Source organism: Mesoplodon mirus (assembly GCF_964341445.2).
Source record: "Mesoplodon mirus genome assembly, chromosome: 15".
NCBI lineage: Eukaryota > Metazoa > Chordata > Mammalia > Artiodactyla > Ziphiidae > Mesoplodon > Mesoplodon mirus.
In genome coordinates this window covers 53910958-53930900 of record NC_138991.1, presented here as the reverse complement: position 1 = coordinate 53930900, position 19943 = coordinate 53910958, and the positions used below count along the sequence as shown (strand labels likewise).

General features: G+C 39.8%; 1 protein-coding gene across 9 annotated transcripts in view; it reads left to right on the top strand.

The window, feature by feature from the left end:
* Positions 1-19943, top strand: part of MRTFB (myocardin related transcription factor B) — a 201742-nt gene that overhangs the window by 18806 nt on the left and 162993 nt on the right. For 5 of the 9 annotated variants that reach the window (XM_082643463.1, XM_082643462.1, XM_082643461.1 and 2 more), the window contains one exon: positions 4334-4368. The exons of the other annotated variants lie outside the window; for them this stretch is intronic. In XM_082643463.1, coding sequence (XP_082499589.1) covers positions 4366-4368 — 3 coding nt within the window. In that variant the 5' untranslated portion in view covers positions 4334-4365. The remainder of the gene's footprint in view (positions 1-4333; positions 4369-19943) is intronic. 9 annotated transcript variants of the gene reach the window in all.

Below are 19943 nucleotides of genomic sequence, written 5' to 3'. Positions count from 1 at the left end.
TTTGTGTTCTGAATAGCAGATGTTAATTTAGTTTCATCTTTTCTATAAAAATAAAATGAATTGCAGATTTCAGATCTTGGCATCTTGAAATCTGACTCCTGATTCCTATCTCTTAATAGCCATTGGAACACTAGTGTAGAAATGGCATTTGACTTTGGTTTTTTACCCTTTAATTTTGAGGTGAGTGTGCTTCCAGCTTTGTCTTCCCCCTATATTCAAGAAAACCAAATCACTGGTAGCTTGGATATGGCATAATTTTTATTATTTAAATATTAGAAAAATAGGGCCTTGTTTATCTAAAGTAGTAATATTATGTTGACACTTGGGAATGATGGTTTTTTGGTTTTTGTGCCTTTTTTTTTTCATTTTAAGGCATAAATACAATTGTATTACTTTTGTGGGCTAAACACTCTCGTCCTACTACCTTGCCATATGACAAGATATTCTAGTAAATTGCGTATATTTTAAGTGTCTTTGTTTATTGCCTAGATTCCTTTCTTCCCCCCTGCAGTAGGGGTGAGCCATATTTATTTATTTATTTATTTAAATTTTCACCGAAGAACTTTCACTAAATTTGCCTGACCCCCGATGCAGGCAAGTGTCTTTTAGCAAGTTAATCTAAAGGAGCATTTCTAAAAACTCAAATTGAATAGATTATAGCATCCCTGCTTTTTAAATTACTGTAAGGTATATATTTAAAATATAACACAGATAATTTTCTTTTGGTTTATAGATTAATGCTTATTCTTTCAAATGGAGTTTCAACACATATCTAATAGACTAAGACTTTGTGCATTCTGAATTTTACCAAAGCTGCTCAAAGACTGGGAAAGAGAATACATTTCAGATTTTAATGATCAAAATTATGGATTTGACTCCTGCATAAATTAGTGAAATAATACAAGGAAAAATCTCTGTGCTGAGACCCCAGACCCCAGCAAACTGTATCCCTGTTGAAATCAGTTACAGAGCTGAAATTAAAGAATGTTGATTTTTGGAGGTACCCCTTATCAGCTCCTGGGAAAAAAATAGTTAATGTGCCTCACATAGAGTTTAGCTTATTCTGTATTCTGAAATGATTTTTATTAAGAGATACTTAGCTTCATTGTTTACTAATTAATTCTTCAGAGGTAGCATGATTCAAACTAGAAAAGTTCACAGCCTAGCTGTCAGAGAAGGAGTCAGCAGCCCTTACAGATGTTGGTGAACAGCGGCCCTGAAGAAAGAGGCCTGAATCCTTTATGCAGCTGGGCTCAGGGTTTGTCAGGGTCACTCTTCTACTGCACCACCTAAAAGAAAAAGATCGCTTTCACATATGCACTACTTCCATCCATTAATTTTTGGATTTTTTGATGACTGATAAATACAGTTCAAAAAGGAGCATTAAATAATGGGGGGGAATCCAGATATTTTGTTGCTACTCAGATTTAGTCTAATTAGGGAAAAATTTGAGTTATGGAAAGTATGTACAATTGAAACGCACCTCTGATTAAGTGTGGAATTTAGGCTAACGTGTTACCTAGCAGTTGTAAAGATTCTGGTAAGTCATTCTAAGTAATAAATACGTATTCTGTATGTAAACAGACATTTCTAATGTACTTCAGCTGTGGTTTCCATAGTTTAAGTAGTGACAGATCTTGATTATGCTCTCACTGGATAGTCTTTCTTACTAGACAGAGAATGCAGAAGGTCTTCAACCAGTTCTTGCTCCTGTGTTTGTAACGCTTGAATTTAAGTCAGTTTTATTCTTCATCTCAGAGATAGCAAAATAGTGTGCAGAAATGCTATAAGGGTGGAAGAGCGTGGTTTGTAAACTTCTTTTACAAGTGTGTTGTCCATGAAACTCTCGTACATAGAACAGCTCATCTTCAGAGGGCAGCGGAAGGCTGGACTGGCACTCCAAAGGGGCTCCAGGAGCACCATTTGCACCCGCTGTTCAGGCTGTCGTGAATCAAAGGTCAAGCCTGGGGAGGAATGAAGGATAAAGTACTCCTTCGTGTATCCTATTTATAACTTTATGCTGTATTAATTTACTTCCATGAAAAACACGGATACGCTTTTAAATCAGAATTGTTTTAAATGTTCAGCACCACTTTACACGTGGTCCGAAGTAATAATCACACTGCTAGCTACTCTACCCCATAGCTCTACGGCAGTCTTGTCGTCTTAGAAAAGAGACCTTGCCTGACGGCACGATTATGATAACAAAGCGTGGGAGAGAAATTGTCATATACACCTAGTCCTGTCACGACGTTGTTTCTCTTCCGTGCTAAAACTTACAGTCCGATTAAAGTGAATTAGAGAATAGTCACCACACTGAGAAAAAACAAACACGAAGTGCTCACAGCTCCAACAGTCCACATTCTCAGACAGGTGTGCTCCCGCTTGGGGCCTGGCTTGGGAGACTCACTGCTGAGGAGTTTTAAGATTTCATCTGTGCTGTTTGTCAAGGGGAATAGCTCTGTGACCTTGGGCAGGTTCTTCAGGTCATTAGCACTCTACCAAGCTGTGAAATGCTCCATCACAGAATTGTTGTTTGGGCTCGTGGAAATGCTGCCTCTGAAGTGGTTAGCACAGTGCCTGGCACGTTATAAGTTGTCGGTAGACGTTAGGTGACGGAACAATACTTCCCTCCAAAAGGGAATGTAACAGGGCATTAATGGACAGCGGAGGTGTTGTGAAGAAACACAGATTTGGTTCTCAGCTTGAGTGGAACTCCGACTGCAACAGGTGTCATTTCACCATTTTAATTAAAGTAAATATTGGAGGAGAGATGGAAAAGTTCCTTAATGGGAAGCTTATGTTAACAGCTGTTGACCGTCTCTACTTTTTGGACATATTTCCTACCACTTTACCTAAAACAAAATCATTTTCATTTTTACAAATCTGAAAAACAAAAACCAGAAGTTAAAATGACTGAATACTCTGGTTTTTCATCTTTTGTTTTAATGGTTATTGCTTCTCTGTGGGAATGAGAATATTCACAAACTATGCTCTCAGAACCTGTGGTCTGGAATGCCGTGGTTACCGAATATTTAGGAGATTAACCATGTTTAATGTGGATATGAATTTGGGTATGATGTGTTTAGAACATGTGACAGGGAATCATTGTGTCAGTCAAAATTCACTAAAAGCTTATCGTTTGGTAAAATTGTTCCTTTGAGAACAGAAAACATGATAGTTCAAAGGCAGCCTGAAAGTTTTAGGAAAGGAATAACAATGTCTAAGGGAATCTGAATCACAGTGCATCAACAGTTTTCTCTAACAAGGGATAATTATTGATTTTTTTGTCCATTGCATGAGTTCATTGGATTCTTTTATTAAAAAATCCTAGAAGAGAAGTACTACTGGAGGGGAAAAAAGACGGTATAGGTTGTCAAATGGATACCCTTGATAAACTGTAAAATTTTCCTATATATTAGTGGTAAGAGATGTGGACTTACTGAGATTTATGATGAATAAATAAGCTTATATCTTCCATCAGACGTAATTACCATCCTTGGTCCAATAGGCATGGAATTCTCTAAACAATAGAGAATGTGCTGTGGTAGAATGTCATCTCTGATACTAATAGGAAATTTACTTAAAGTTGCCTAGTTATTATATATAGTTAATTAATTAATTATGGGTCTGTCTACCTGTTTTTCACATCTTTTTATACTTGCAAGCTGGCAGGACCTCTTGAAGATAACAAGCTCCACTCTGGCTGTGTATGGAAGTACCATTTTTAGTATTTGTCCTGAATTCACTTAGGTTTCAAGATATACCTTTGTTCTGTAATTTTAAGCTGTCAGTGTACAATTCTCTAATCATCTATCACTGGCATTTATTATTTTAGCTTTGACCGTATTAGAAGAATCATCCTATTTCCATTGATATTCTTTTTTTTTTTTTTTTTTTTTTTTTGGTGGCACGCAGCCCTCTCACTGTTGTGGCCTCTCCCGTTGCGGAGCACAGGCTCCGGATGCGCAGGCTCAGCGGCCATGGCTCACGGGCCCAGCCGCTCCACGGCATGTGCGATCTTCCCGGACCGGGGCACGAACCCGTGTCCCCTGCATCGGCAGGCGGACTCTCAACCACTGCGCCACCAGGGAAGCCCTGTCTGTCTGCTTTCACTCAGCATAACTATTTTGAGATTCATCCATGTTGTTGAGTGTATCAGTAGTTTTTCCCTTTTTATTCCTGAGAAATATGGGTATTCTACGGTTTGGGTATGTATCTATTCACTGTTGATGGCCATTTGGGTGTTTCCAGTACTGACTATTTTAAATAAAACTGATCTGAAAGTTTATATACAAGTCTTTGTACGGACATATGCTTTCTTTTCTCTTAGGCAGATACCTAGGAGTGGGATGGCTGGATCATATGGTAGGTGTATGTTTAACTTTTTAAAAACTGGCAAATTATTTTTCAAGTTGTTGTGTCCTTTTACATTTCTCACCAGCAGTGCATGAGAGTTCCAGTTGCTCCACATTTCTCTCAGCAGTTGGTATGGTCAGTCTTTTTTTTTTTTTTTTTTTTTTGCGGTACGCAGGCCTCTCACTGTTGTGGCCTCTTCCGTTGCGGAGCACAGTCTCCGGACGCGCAGGCTCAGCGGCCATGGCTCACAGGCCCAGCCGCTCCGCGGCATGTGGGATCTTCCCGGACTGGGGCACAAACCCGCGTCCCCTGCATCGGCAGGTGGACTCTCAACCACTGCGCCACCAGGGAAGCTCTGGTCAGTCTTTTTAATTCTAGCCATTCTAATAAGTGTGTCTTGGTATCATCTCATTGTGCATTTAATTTGCATTTTCCTAATGACTAATGTGTTGAGCATATTTTCATGTGTTTATTTGCCATTTCTCTGTGAAATATCAGATCTGTTATCCATGTATTTATTGTATCTTTGTTTTCTTACTGAGTTTTGAGAGTTCTTTATATATTCTGGGTATAGATTCTTTATCAGATAAATGATCTGAAAATATTTTCTCCCAAACCGACTTGACTTTTAATTCTCTTAACAGTGTCTTTCAAAGAGCAGAAATTCTTAAGTTTGATGTTCAATTTATCAATTTGTCCTTTTAAGGGTTATGCTTTTGGTATCATATTTAAGAAATCTTTTCTTAATCCTAGATCATAGAGATTATCTCCTGTTTTCTTGTGGAAGTTTCACAGTTTGAGGCTTTACATGTAGGCATATGATCCATTCTGACTTGATTTTTGCACATGATACAAGGTGTGATCAGAGTTCATATTTTTTGCATATGGATATCTAGTTGTTCCAGCACCATTTGTTGAAATGACCATTCTCTCTTCACTGAATTGCCTTTGTACCTTAGTCAAAAATCACTTGTGAGGCTTCCCTGGTGGCGCAGTAGTGGAGAGTCCACCTGCCGATGCAGGGGATACAGGTTCGTGCCCTGGTCTGGGAAGATCTCACATGCCGCGGAGCAGCTAGGCCCGTGAGCCATGGCCGCTGAGCCTGCGCGTCTGGAGCCTGTGCTCCGCAACCGGAGAGGCCACAACAGTGAGAGGCCCGCGTACCTCAAAAAAAAAAAAAAAAAAAATCACTTGTGGGTCTATTTTGGAGTCTGTTTTGTTCCATTCATTGTTTGTCTGTCTTTATGCTACTATCACACTGTCTTAATCACTACTGTAGCCTTATATTATACTAAGTCTTAAAATTTGGTAGTGTTAGTCCTCCAACTTTGTTCTTTTTTTTTCAAAGTTGTTTTGGCAATTCCATGTCCTTCCCATATCCATGTGAAGTTTAGAATCAGCTTATCAATTTATACAAAACAGCCTACTGAGATTTTGTTTGGGATTATTTTGAATCTGTATGTCAATTTGGAGAGCATTGACTTCTTATAACAGTGTTGAGTCTTCCAACCCTTTTCTCTCAGCAATGTTTTAAAGTACAGATCCTGCACATCTTTTGCCAGATTTAGCCTGTTTCATATTTTTTGGCCTTATTATCAGTGGTGTTTTTAAAAATTTCAATATAAAATTGTTTATTACAATTCAGAAGTACAATACAATTTATAGATATACAATTCAGTTTTGTATATAGACCTTATATCCTCCAACTTTGCTAAACTCACTTATTCCAGTAGCTTTTTTGTAGAGTCTGTTGCATTTTCTATGTAAATAATTATGTCATTCCTCATCTTAGAGGGAAATCGTTCAGTCATTCACCATTAAGTGTGATGTTAGCTGTAGATTTTTTTGTGGATTCCCTTTATCAGATTGAGGAAATTCTCCCCTATATTTAGTTTACTAAGAGCTTTTTCAGGAATGGATTTTGCTAGATATGTTTTTGCATTTATTGGGATAATTGTATAGTTTTTGTTTGTTTGTTAATATGGTAAATTACATTGAATATATTTCAAATGGTAAACCAGCCTTGCATTCCTGGGATAAACCCCACTTGGTCATGATATATTATCCTTTTTATATATTGTTGGGTTTGATTTGTGAAAATTTTGTTTGAAATTTTTGCATCTGTGTTTGTGAGGGAGATAATAGCTTCTTGTAATGTCTGCCTAACTTCAGTATCTGGTTAATGCTGGCTTCATAGAATAAATCGGGAATTATTTCTTCCTGTTCAGTTTTCTGAAAGAATTGGTAATATTTTTTCTTTAAATGTTTTTTAGAATTCACTAATAAGTCCATCTGGTTCCAGAGTTTTCTTTGCGGGAGGATTTTTAAACTACAAATTCAATTTTTAAAATAGATGTAGGGAAAAAAAATAGGTCTAGGGCTATTCAGGTTATCTATTTCTTTTTGACTGGGTTTCAGTATTTTGTATTTTTCTTTTTGTTTTTTTATTAATTTATTTATTTTTGGCTGCGTTGGGTCTTCATTGCCGCACGTGGGCTTTCTGTCTTGCGGCGAGCGGGGGCTACTCTTTGTTGTGGTGCACTGGCTTCTCGTTGCAGTGGCTTTTCTTGTTGCAGAGTACGGGCTCTAGGGCGCGTGGGCTTCAGTGGTTGTGGCTCGTGGGCTCAGTAGTTGCGGTTCACAGGTTCTAGAGCACAGGCTCATTAGTTGTGGCGCACGAGCTCAGTTGCTCCGCAGCATGTGGGATCTTACCAGACCAGGGCTCGAATCCGTGTCCCTTGCATTGGCAGGTGGATTCTTAACCACTGTGCCACCAGGGAAGTCCCAGTATTTTGTATTTTTCAAAGATTTTGTCCATTTCGTCTAAGTTGTTAAATTTATTGCCATAAAGTTTTTCATTACAGTCCCTTATTATCTTTTTCATATCTGTAGGATGTATAGTGATATCACCTCTATCATTCCTTATATTGGTATGTAATTTGTGTCTTTCTTTTTTCCTGATCAGTCCATTTGGAGGTTTATCAAATTTATTTACCTTCTCAAAGAACCAGCTTGTGCTTCCTTTATTTCTCTTTTTAAAAATTTGGTTTTCTGCTTGGATCCTCATTATTTCCTTTCTTCTCCTTACTCTGTGTGTGTGTGTAATTTTAATTATTTTTCTTTTTGCTAAATTTTTCTAAGTTTATACAATACGGTTCTTTAAAGATCTTGATTTAAATTGTTTCCTCCCCAAGGTAAATGAGGATATAGAGGCTCAGAGAAGTTGAGACAACAGTTAAAATTCATAGCCTTATATCCATTTTCTTAGTGTCATAAATGCTGTGATAGAGGCAAGTAAAAGTGCAGTGGGACCACATAAGAAGGGGGTGAGACTGTAAAGAGTGCGTAACAGGACCTCTTTGGAGAATTGGATGTCTAAGGGATCTTATTTTGTTGAGGTCTAGAATAAATCTGTGAGACCAAATCCAGCGTATTAGTTTATTTTACATTGGTTGCAGATCTCCCTCTTGGTTGCTGTATTCTGAAAAATGAGTTAGAATATTCCAGGAGTTAACTCTGCATACACCTAATGTTCCCTTGGGTTTAATTGACAGATCTGCTTTTTATTTCTATTAAGACTTTTTGCGGTGGTCGTGGTAACTCTAGCTGTAACAGTGGTGGCAGGTTTTGCTGACAAGAGTATGTTGAATAGGAGGAAAATCTGGGGGTGGAATGTGGGGGGATTGTCATAAAGATTTACATCAGTATCTCACTGCAAACTTAGTCTCACTTAGTAATGAATATTTCTCTAACAAACTATTCCTTGTTTAACACATTATAACTTTTTTAAAAAGTACTTTTATCATTAAAAAGCCTTAATTCTGTAATTATTTTATAAATGGAGTGAAACCAACATGATGTAGTAACATCTCAGTGTCCATATTACAAGGTTGAGTTCCCCTCCAATCTGAATCAAGGTACTATATTTAGGGATTTTGAAAAATATATAACAGATGTTTGCTGGGAGGCACTAGTAGGGCTGGTGGTCAATTGTAGGGAAGAAACAAAAGGGAAAAAAGTAGAGGAGTTATTTTCAAATGGCCATGAGGGCCAAGAATTATGTGTATTGTTTTATTTTTTCTTAAAAAAAAAAAGCAGCAATGTGAACCTGAGCCTTTTTTAAAAAAAAGTTATGGTTGAGAGAGCAAGCTACTCCTTTAACTGTTTGCTTCTCAAAATTATCAAATTTTCCATCCTTTAAGTCTGTAGAGGAGAAAACAGTGATGGGATTAAGCAGCGAGTTGTGATGGTGTCCAGACAAGAACCCAGACTCCTAGGTCAGAAAACCTGAGTTCCAACGCACCCTCCTTCCTTTGCTCTCTGTGTAACCAAGAGTTTAGCTTAATGGTACTTTTCTTCTGGTGTGGTTTAAATGAGAAAATGTGTGAGTTATCACTCAGATATTTAATACTACTTTGGGTAGGGGACCCATTTTCCTCTTCTCAAGGACTAGAGGAAATAATTAAGAGTAATATGAAGATAAGAAGCTACTTAGAGTTTTTGTTTCCTAAAGTGATTCCACCTCATGCACTCTATCTACTTTTATTTATTTTTTATTAATTTTTTAATCAAAGTATAGTTGATTTAAAATGTGTTAATTTCTGCTGTACAGCAAAGTGACTCCGTCATACACATAGGTCCATTCTTTTTTATCTTCTTTTCCATTATGGTTTATCCCACAATATAGAGTATAGTTCCCAGTAGGACCTTGTTGTTTATCTATTCTATATGTAATAGTTTGCATCTACTAACCTTAGACTCCCAGTCCTTTCCTCCCCCATCCACCCTCCCCCTTGGCAACTACAAGTCCGTTCTCTGTATCAGTGAGTCTGTTTCTGTTACGTAGATAGGTTCATTTGGGCCATATTTTCTTTTCTTTTTTTAATAAATTTATTTTATTTATTTTTGGCTGAGTTGGGTCTTCGTTGCTGCATGCGGGCTTTCTTTCTCTGGTTGCAGAGAGCGGGGGCTACTCTCTGTTGCGGTGCGCGGGCTGCTCGTTGTGGTGGTTTCTCATTGCAGAGCACGGGCTCTAGGAGCATAGGCTTCAGTAGTTGTGGCACGTGGGCTCAGTAGTTGTGTCTCACAGGCTCTAGAGCACAGGCTTAGTAGTTGTGACACACGGGCTTAGTTGTTCCATGGCATGTGGAATCTTCCCGGACCAGGGCTCGAACCCGTGTCCTCTGCATTGGCAGGCGGATTCTTAACCACCGCGCCACCAGGGAAGTCCTGGGCCATATTTTAGATTCCACATATAAGTGATGTCATATGGTATTTGTCTTTCTCTTTCTGACTTTCTTCACTTAGTATGATAATTCTAGTTGCATCCGTGTTGCTGCAAATGGCATTATTTTGTTCTTTTTTTAATCTTCTTTTAGAATTATAATTTTTTTCTAATTGAGCAAACGTAACTGAATGTTCATGCATTGATAATTGCTTTAAAACCATCAAAGATTAGCTCTTAGTTTTGTTTGACCTCAAACTTTGTTAACGATGTGACCAGCAAACAGTATGTTCTAAAACAAGTGTTGGCGCATGCGCTCTCTCTCTCTCTCTACAAGTCTTGAAGTTTATATAACATTGTGTGGGGGGGGGGCGGGGCAAGGGTGCTCGCTTTTCTCTCTCTCATGATAGGTACTTTGGAATGTGCATCTTCCTCTAATTGAGGACTTCCCATTGAGTGGTAAGAAGTCTTGGTGTAGAGAGATCATTTGCAAATAATCTCCCTTTGCGTGGAATGTCCCTCCTTCCTCACCTTCCTGTCCTTCCCCTATCTTACTTTTTAGGATTTAGCTCCATTCCTATTTCCTCTGAGATCCCTTTGCTGATCCTCTTGCCCAGTTGTGTTAAAACGCCTCCCTCCCATGCTCCCATCACATCTTGTCTCATCTAATGTTCTTTACCACACCATGTTGTGATTGTTCTGTTTTCTTGTCTGTCTTCCTAACAAACTTTAAAGTCAGGGAATTGATCATGTCCATATCCCAGCACCCAGCAAAAAGCCTGATTAAAGGTGCTCAGGGAAATTGTGTTTGGAAGGAAGCCTTGAGTTTGGTGCATTACCTTCAGAGAACCATAAGAATACGCTATTTATCTAACGAAGGTATTTCTTCTTCCATATTCAAGCCTCATCTCATTTTTTTGTTTTTGTTCTTTGTTTTTACTAAGGAAACATTTGAGCTACAACAATGAGCTCAGGGGTTTTCTTAGTGTCATAAACACCCTTAATATTACTGACATCCTATTGCTCTGTGCTTCTTAGATCCAGGGACTTTAGTGGAACCCTGGGATACATCCATGAATTCCCATTTCCACTGCTTCAGTTAGGAGAATGGAATCTTACAGTAATAGCAAAAAACTATACTTTTGCATTAGGCACATACATAGGCCAGCTGGCTGCAGCTGCAGTCTGTAATACCTTCACAAAGCCAATCCAGCAAAGCTGCAGTGACTTAGGTGCTGAAATTGAAATTGAGATTGAAAGAGTAGCAATTTTAAAGAGGCACTGGTCCCTGCTCCCCTTTTCCATACTATGGAATAGTAAAGAGGATTAAAGTACTGCTGCTGTCAATCAGATGATACTTAATTTCCCTTCAGAACTTCTGTTCTGTCTAGTTTCCGGATGCTGAGGCATAGAAACCATGATTATTATTGGAAGAAAAAACAATGAAATCACATGATGACGTGACATATGTATTATTTAATTTATAATCTACCTAGTTAATGGATGACAATTTCTTTTCAAAGGGTGTTCTCGGAGGCTTCCCTGGTGGCACAGTGGTTGAGAGTCCGCCTGCCGATGCAGGGGACACGGGTTCGTGCCCCAGTCCGGGAGGATCCCACATGCCGCGGAGCGGCTGGGCCCGTGAGCCATGGCCGCTGAGCCTGCGCGTCCGGAGCCTGTGCTCTGCAACGGGAGAGGCCACAACAGTGAGAGGCCCGTGTAACGCAAAAAAAAAAAAAAGCAAAAAAAAAAGCGTGTTCTCGAACCAGAATGGGGGAGAAAAACAGAACAGATTACAAATGAATTTTGACATGGTATAGAACAGCGAGGTCCTGAACCAAAGTTTAGCCAGAAAGACAAAAGATTGTCTGTTTTTGTTTATTTGGTTGGTTTTTTTAGTCTATTTTTTATTTTATTGAATGACAGATTCTTTAAATTCTTTAGTGCTTTACAATTTTCAAAAGTTTCACACACATGATTTCATATAATCCCATAATAACCCCTTTTTTAACCCCCTACCACTATGCTGCCCCTCCCCGCTTCGCTCTCCCCACTGGTAACCACTAGTTTGTTCTCTGTATCGGTGAGTCTGTTTCTTTTTTGTTTTATTTACCAGTTTGTAGTATTTTTTAGATTCTACATATAAGTGATATCATATGATACTTGTCTCTCTCTCTGACTTATTTCACTTAGCATAATGCCCTCCAAGTCCATCCATATTGCTGCACATGGCAAAATTTCATTCTTTTTTATGGCTGAGTAGTAGTCCATTGTGTGTGTGTGTGTGTGTGTACACACCCCCATCTTCTTTATCCATTCATCTGTTGTTGGGTACTGAACATTGTCTGTTTATTCGGATCAGGAGGAACCTGTAAAGGCCTAATTTGTTTGAATTATCTGGGCTGAGCATATTTTCTCATTCATCCCTTTTCACCATTTCTTAGAGATTCTGATAGAGACTTCACAGAGCTACATGACACAGTCTCCTAACTTATTCCTGAAATTCATGTTCATCAGATGCAACAGCAACCTGACGAGTGAACGTGATGAATGAAGCTCATGAAGTAGATGGATGTCTCTATAGTTTTCACTCAGCAGGACAACATAGTGAAGTTCTGTTAGTCTATTCATTTAGCTGAATCTTAGCTCTTAAATGTATCAGTGTTAATTGAAGTTCATTAACTAAATTGTTGGGCTTTCACCTTACAAACCAAAGAGCATCCCATTTGTCAAAAAGAATCAAAACCAAAAAAATGAAAATTGTTTTTGTTAACACACAATTATTTCCACTGGTGAAGTTTGAAAAAGACAGGTTTTTAAATGTAAGCTTTGAGAGACTTAGTAAATTTCAGATGAGAGCTTTTCCTTTAAGATTTAATTAACTCATGGACTTAGGCACCACAGTCCATTTTCCCTGGGTAGCTGTCCCATTCACTGGACAGCTTTCCTAGTTAGGGTAGGTGATCACTATGTTTTGTGGCTTCCATGCTGCAGAAATTATAGCCGAGTACAGTTAGCCCACCTTTGAGCTGAGGTGTATTTACATTTCTACATTGTTATCCTTTTAAGGACTTAGGGCTGTCAAGATAGCAGCAGTGCTTTTTGTTGGTCAGATAATTAGGAGTGAAGGTAGTGGCTAGGAGGAAGGAGACCTTGTATTTTTTTTTAAAAAAAGAAAAAATAGGGCCTCCCTGGTGGCGCAGTGGTTGAGAGTCCGCCTGCCGATGCAGGGGATACGGGTTCGTGCCCCGGTCTGGGAGGATCCCATATGCCGCGGAGCGGCTGGGCCCGTGAGCCATGGCCGCTGGGCCTGCGCGTCCGGAGCCTGTGCTCCGCAACGGGAGAGGCCACAACAGTGAGAGGCCCGCATACCGCAAAAAAAAAAAAAAAAAAAAAAAAAGAAAAAATAAGATGTGAATGAATGCCCAGATGTTGAAATTTAATATTATGGAAACCAGCAAACTTTCAGAAAATAAGCAGCCTAATTAAGAATGAAAAATTGAACCCATTTTTCCTTTCCTTTGAGTTAAAATGACTGAGCTGGTAGAGGCCTTCAGAGGTTGTCTTATTCCACTGCCACCACACCCCATTGCCTCTTTTAGGCCATGTTTTAAATTAGCCCACAGAGGTCTCTCCATAATCTCTTTCTTATATATAGAATTGTTCATGACATATTTTATAAAAAGTCAGTTGTCAGAAAGGAGTGGCATTTGTTACTTTAAAAATAAAATGTCACAATTTGTATCTTTTGGTCTGTGGGAGTCTGAAATACAGCTATGGCCTGATTAGGTGTACTGTTCTTGAATAGATATTTTAGATTTATGAAGTAATAAGATTCTGTCCCTTTGTTTATGGAAATTATAGTCTAGTTATGTTTGAAAAAGTGTTTTGATTTATTGTTAATGGTAAAGCTAGAGTGTTCTTAAAGAGAGAGGAAGTTACAGAAAGTTAAATGCTATCATTGTGTCTCTTCATACTAAGAACAAAAGCAGATGACTGTGAAGTATTTCAGTGTGTTGAACCTCAAGTTAGAACTTGCCTTTCCCAGTATTGTAAGAAGTACTTTGCCTAGTTGCTATGGAATCACATTTAAATTATTGAGTTGAAATTTATGATGTAGATCTCTATACAGATCTGCTGTGAAAGATAGATGTTGCAAACTAAGAATCTTAATGCTACTCCTACAACTATTTCAAGAACAAATATTGACCACACACTTGCTGTTTGGAAGGTACTGTGTGGGAGACCCGGTACACAGCTGGAAAGACAAGGTTCTCAGCCTTGAGAAGCTCAGATTCTTGTAGGGAAATAGTAAACAGCCACATGGACCAGAGCAGGACCATTGACAGAATGTTGGTGTGTGCACGGTGCAACGGGAATGTTGCTGAAGGGAGTGCCTGAGGTAACTTTAAGGATGTGTGGAATTTCCTGGTAGACAGGGATGTGGGATGAGGATTGTGTTCCCACAAAAGAACTGCCTGGATAGGGGCTGAGAGGTGAAGAGTTGTTTGTTTTGTTTGTTTTTAATCACTATACGTCTTCTTAGCCATACTTGTAGGATATATTGGGGGAATCTTAAATTTTTGAATTCATGAGCCAGTTGAATGTAGACTCTGGAGTCAACCTGCCAGCTGCCCCACTTGACTGCAACTCCAAGGTATTTAACCTCTCTAGACCTTGTGAGGATAAAAGGAGAGACTGTTTGTGAAGGGCATACTTCAAAGCTGGACATTTAGTAAGCTCTAGGTAAATGTGAATTGCTGTTTAACAGCATCAGCATTATCAATGTTCATTCTAGCCTTCTGGCAATTTTGAATGCTTTTTGTTACTGAGGGTTCTGTGTCTCTGCTTGCTTGTCCGTAGTGTCCCGTTGAGTAGTGACCGAGTGCTCCGCACTGGGCTGGGACTCCATGTGGGGGAAGTGTGCATAGCTCCTATCCTCAGGCAGTGTCCAACTAAGCTGAGAATGAAAATGGGAAAATCTGACAAAAAGCGAGTGCACACTGAACTGTACTATACGGCTGTCTGTGCACATGTTCAGTATATTAATTAACGTACAGGCATCTCTTGTTTTACTGCACTTCACTTCATTGCACTTTGCAGATACTGCATTTCTTTTTACAAACCGAAGGTTTGTGGCCACCCTGCATCGAGCAGGTCTATTGGTGCAATTTTTCCAACAGCATTTGCTTACTTAGTGTCTGTGTCGCATTTTGGTAATTCTCATAATATTTCAGTTTTTCATTATTATTATATTTTTATGGTGATCTGTGATCAGTCATCTTTGATGTTATTATGACTCACTGAAGGCTGAAATGATGGTTAGCATTTTTTAGCAATAAAATATTTTTTAATTAAGGTATGTACTTTTTTTTAGACATAATGTTAGTATGTACTTAATAGACTATAGTATAGTATAAACATAAATTTTATATATACTGGGGAACCAAAAGATTCGTGAGGCTCACTTTACGGCGATATTCGCTTTATCGTGGTAGTCTGGAACTGAACCTGCAGTATCTCCGAGGTCTGCTTGTATAGTTGCTTATGTGGCCCAGTTACTCTTCAAGGGGGTATAGGCATAGTTACCAGAGAGAGCACAGAGGGTAGAGATAGTAGTTAGGCAGAACCAAAGTTACCGATGACTCAGAAAAAAAGAAAAAATGGAAAAACTTTTCTGTGTGGTGGACCTGCTGGATGTAAGAGGGAAGCAGTTGCCCCCATGGTGTGATTCCAGAGCTACCGCTTAGTTCTCTCTCCCATTCACATCTGGGTAATTGAAATTCCATCATTTTGCAGGGCCACTTAAGAGGTCAACCACCTATCTGTCATCTTTCTTTTAGAATGAAGGGATTTATTGTATCCTTTGCTGATAGTAGTTTTTGATCAGATATAGGAATGAGTGCTAAGTATAGAATAGGAGGTGGGTGCAGTTGAGGAGGGGGGTGAACATGCCAGAAGTCAGACCTAGTTTTGGTCTCTAACAACTCCCCAATAAAAAGTTCAAGAACAAACTGCCTTGCACCATCTGCTCTGCTAGAAACAAGGGATAAACACAGAGATGAAAAGATGAGAGCTCCTCACCTCAGTGACCTTAGAATCTTACGGGCAGGTGAAAAGACAAAGGTAAACAGGTAAGTGTAGTGCACATGGGGTGCAGTTACTGGAGAGGAAGGTGCAGGAAGGTTAGTGGCGAAGTACACCAAGGACAGGGCATAGCAGGGGACTTTGGGAACTCTACAAGGCACACTTTCCTTTGTTGTCCTCTCCAAGTGTCTCATTCCAGGCAGAGACAGGATGCCCTGAGCTCTCATTCCAAACATCTGCCACCACTGCCTCTCCTCCAGGCACCCCTTTACTTCAGGGGGTCCAGGGCACAGCAGTGAACTGCAGTGCTTCCCGAGTGGGAGCTTTCAGTGAGTCCTGCTGCTGTCCACTGGCTTCAGTCTCCTTGACAAGGGCCATATGCTTCTCTGAGCCCTGGATTTGAAATCGCTGCTGACCCTGATGTTGGGTGTTATGAAGGGGTAGGACTGGGGCAGGTTAAAGGATATCCAGGGAACCATAGTATCTATAGTGTCGCATGTCTGTATTGCTCTTTCGTACATAGTCCAAGTGTTTGGAATTCTCTTAACACACTTGAATCTTGAATATTTGAATATGATGAAAGGTTAATATTCAGAAAAGAATACTGTGAGAATGGGAGGTTGAATTTCATATAAGCTTGAGTTCATCTAACAGCCCTTGATAAAAATTCCTAAATGCATAGTAGTAACATACTGAATTACGCACAGAGGGAACTTAGAGCTGATGGACTGCGTAAACGGCTTTCTGGCTGTGTACATTGACTGTTGAGATCCGTGTGAGAGAGATGGCCATGGAAACAAGGCACCGTGGGTGACTTGGCCACTTCATAGAAGTTTGGGAGACAACATTTAAGGCCTGTACCCTGAGTGGGGGTGTGTGTGGTTACTTCTGTCTCCCCTGAGATTCAAGGTTTTGAACACATTTATTTTTATTTTTAAAGAGAATACTCAGTTATCTCTTGTTCAGTTATTAGAGTCTGAAAAGCTGTGTTTAATAATGAACTTGGTGTGTGTATGTGTGCTTGTGTGTTTCAGTCAAAAGTTTCATAACAACAATAGCAAAGCTTTGTCCCGTCATCTCTGCCAAGTACTACAGTAGCTTGATATTTGGGACTTTAAAAGCCAAGAGTCTTAATGCCTGTTATTTACTGTAAGAAAATGTGAAGTCCTTACAGTAATCTGAAATATGTGTAATACGTTTTAATGGATTATAGAAATATGTACCACATTTCTATTTTATTAGTTTATTTTTCTGTTCCTGGCTTGATTTAAATATCAAAATTATTGGAAGAAATTGTTTAAAGGATTTGCAGCTTAACTGTCTAAAGGCTTAAATATAATTTCTTCATTGTTTCTTTGCAATTTCTATAAAAATACAATACTATTTTCATACAGGAAGCTGAAAAAGCAGGCTGTTCTAAAGGAAGCTGTTCTGTAGTTCCTTCCTTTCTAAACTTTAAGCTGAGTGCTTTTCCTCACTCCAAGTTCAAGGGCTTAGTTTACGTGCATGAAAATAAACTGAACAGCACCTGCCACTTAGTCACAAAGGGCATGTCTTGAAGCTGCGAAGCAAACAGATGTACTCAGTTCAAGCTTTTGAGATGCTCAAAGCATGTGGTAAAAAAATAAATTCCAAAACGAATAGTATGAGGAAATAAAGTCAGAAGAAAGCATAAACAAACCAAGGGGTCATGTTTGATACCTGAACTGTGTACATTTTAATCCCAATACTGTCATCACTGCAGGGACTAGTACTTTGAAAATCTGTCCTTGAAAACACAGAATTGTCACTGTTTTCCCAAAGAAGGATTTGGCGTATTTTATAGTTCTTTAAATTTCTTTTTAAAAATTTTTTCGTTGCACTCTGTGCAATAGCAAGAGGAGAAAAATAAACAATACTAAATAATTCTGCTGTAAAATTACTCAGCTTTATCTGTTGACTTCAGTTAGTTCAGGCAGTCCACTCTATATTTCTGCTTTAGTATGGACAAGTATCTGCGTGCTGAAGTCCGTGGTAGCTTGTTACAGTTCTTCTTGACACTGACAGAAGAAATGAGATAGCCAACTTGTCTATATTTTTTTAGTAATTGTGCTTGGTTTACATAAAACACTGGAAGGTCTATTCATGTTAACTTCTGTCAAGGCTCAAAGTTCACTAGCAAATTACCTAGAAACTCCTATTTTACTAATTGTCTGGGAAAATATGTAGAAGCCTTGCTAGAAATATTATGGCTACGTTTTGTTATCAGCAGAGTTCTATGCACTGACAGTATGAGGAATAACAAACACAAATTCTGGTCTTTGCCAAGGAATCATACAAGATTTCCATCACAGATGAGGCAAACAGCGTCTGAAATTCTGTTACTGAATCAGAATAGGAGGGGAAGAAGGAAACAGTAAGGGTCAGTATGGTTTGCCCTTTACTCTCAAAATAATTTTAATGAGCCTTAGGGTAGGGCTTGTGTCTTAGTTACTCTGTTGCCCTGAGACTTACTAGAAACTTAAAAACAGTGCCTGAGCTGGGCTCCCCACGAAAGGACAAGGCAGGCTTATCTTCAGGAAGGTCCTGGATGGAGTCAGTGCAGCAGCTTTGAAGCTCTGGTTGGATATTTGCAGAGGCCAGAGCCAGGTGGCTGGTTCCATCGTGTAGTATTTGTCAGTGAAGTGTGGCACCAAGGGTCTCAGTGGGCAAATGGAAAGGGCTGTCGTGGAAGGAGCTCCGAAGGCAGACAGGAGACAGGGGTCCAGTCCCAACTCTGTCAGCGGCTGACTAGTTTTGTGACTTCAGACAAATCAGTTCACTTCCTTGGGCCTCTGCTTCCTCATGTGTAAAGTGAGGGAGCTGAATCCCATGATCTCAGAAGTCCCGACCCCTCCCAGCCTCCAAACCAGCCTCCAAGTGCTGCCATTCTAAGAACTTCACCAGTGTAGCACCGTGTCTTCCATCTCGTGACAGTTACACAGCCCCTTTCCTGGAATTTGGGTTGACATTGTTCCACAGTATGCAGTCAGTCACCAGGTTCTGTTCATTTCTCTCTGAGAAATGTCTTTTTTCTTTTCCTTTCTTCCTTCTCACTACCTCCGCATTTGACTAGGCTCTCACCGTGCTCGTCAGGATGTTTGCCTCACCCGCTTGCCTCTCGCCCTCCTTTCCTCCGACACCCCCCCCCCCCACAACGTCCTATTTCTGGTCCAAGTGTAAATCCCTCCTTTCCCATCCCAAACCATCCCATCCCGTGCTGTGGGTCTTATCTCCCTTAAATCCTGCTTTCATCATGAGCATTTTCTTGTTTAGAAATCATCAGCCTGACACTCTGTGGTAAGATACTCTGTAATCTTGTCCCACCCTATCCATCTAACTTTGTTTTCTACCACTTTCCAACACACCCCACTATGTAATAAGGCTGGTTTTAGCACTGTTTTCATAAGCATTCCGTACCCTTTCCTGCCTGTATAACTTGTTTATTTTGTTTCTTTCACCTGGAATACTTTTTTCTTTTCATAACCTATACATTTAACAAATTCAAGATGCAGGAAAGGTAGGGTAACTGAATAAGGCTCAGTAGCTTGGAGATGGGAGTGGTAGAGAGAGAGGTGGGTTAGCCATAGCCCGAAGGAAAGGACATTCAGGAGCCAGGGGGAAGGACAGGTAAAGGTTAAACATGCACAGATTTTCAGTCATAGAGAAAGGAAATTTTAAAGAAGCTCACATACATCAAGTGGCTTTTGCCTTCAGTAAAATAGAAGCCAAGTGCATCTGCTGAGTGATGGGGGCAGGGGTCGGGGGAGTGATGCTAGGAACTTGAAGAAAATAGAAAACCACCACCTGCCTTGGGCTTTGGGATGGGCGTTACCAGAGGTGAATACAGTATTTACTGAAAAACATTACGAATCCAGTTGAAATGAATTATCATGAGTTTGTGGTGGACTCATTTCAGTTTTCTGAATTTGTTCAGCAGTGCTTGGTTTTAGGGGTCTACATGGGGAAACCCTGACTTCGATATTATAATTGTTGAAGTGGTTCTATCCCTCTGCTGCCCTCCACCCAGTTCTAGGCTGGATGCAGAGGCAAGTGAGGGCAGAGGGGCTGGTTAACTTAGCAGAGGGAGGAGCTACAGCCTCAGGGATGTGCCACATGTGTTCATTCTCTCACTCTGCTAGTTTCTCCTTTTCTCAATCCTCTGACACCTCTTTCCTTGCCTCACAATCACTTAATGGCCTCACTCCCATTCACTGAGAAGCAGCCAGAAGAGAACATCCTCAACCTTTTCCTG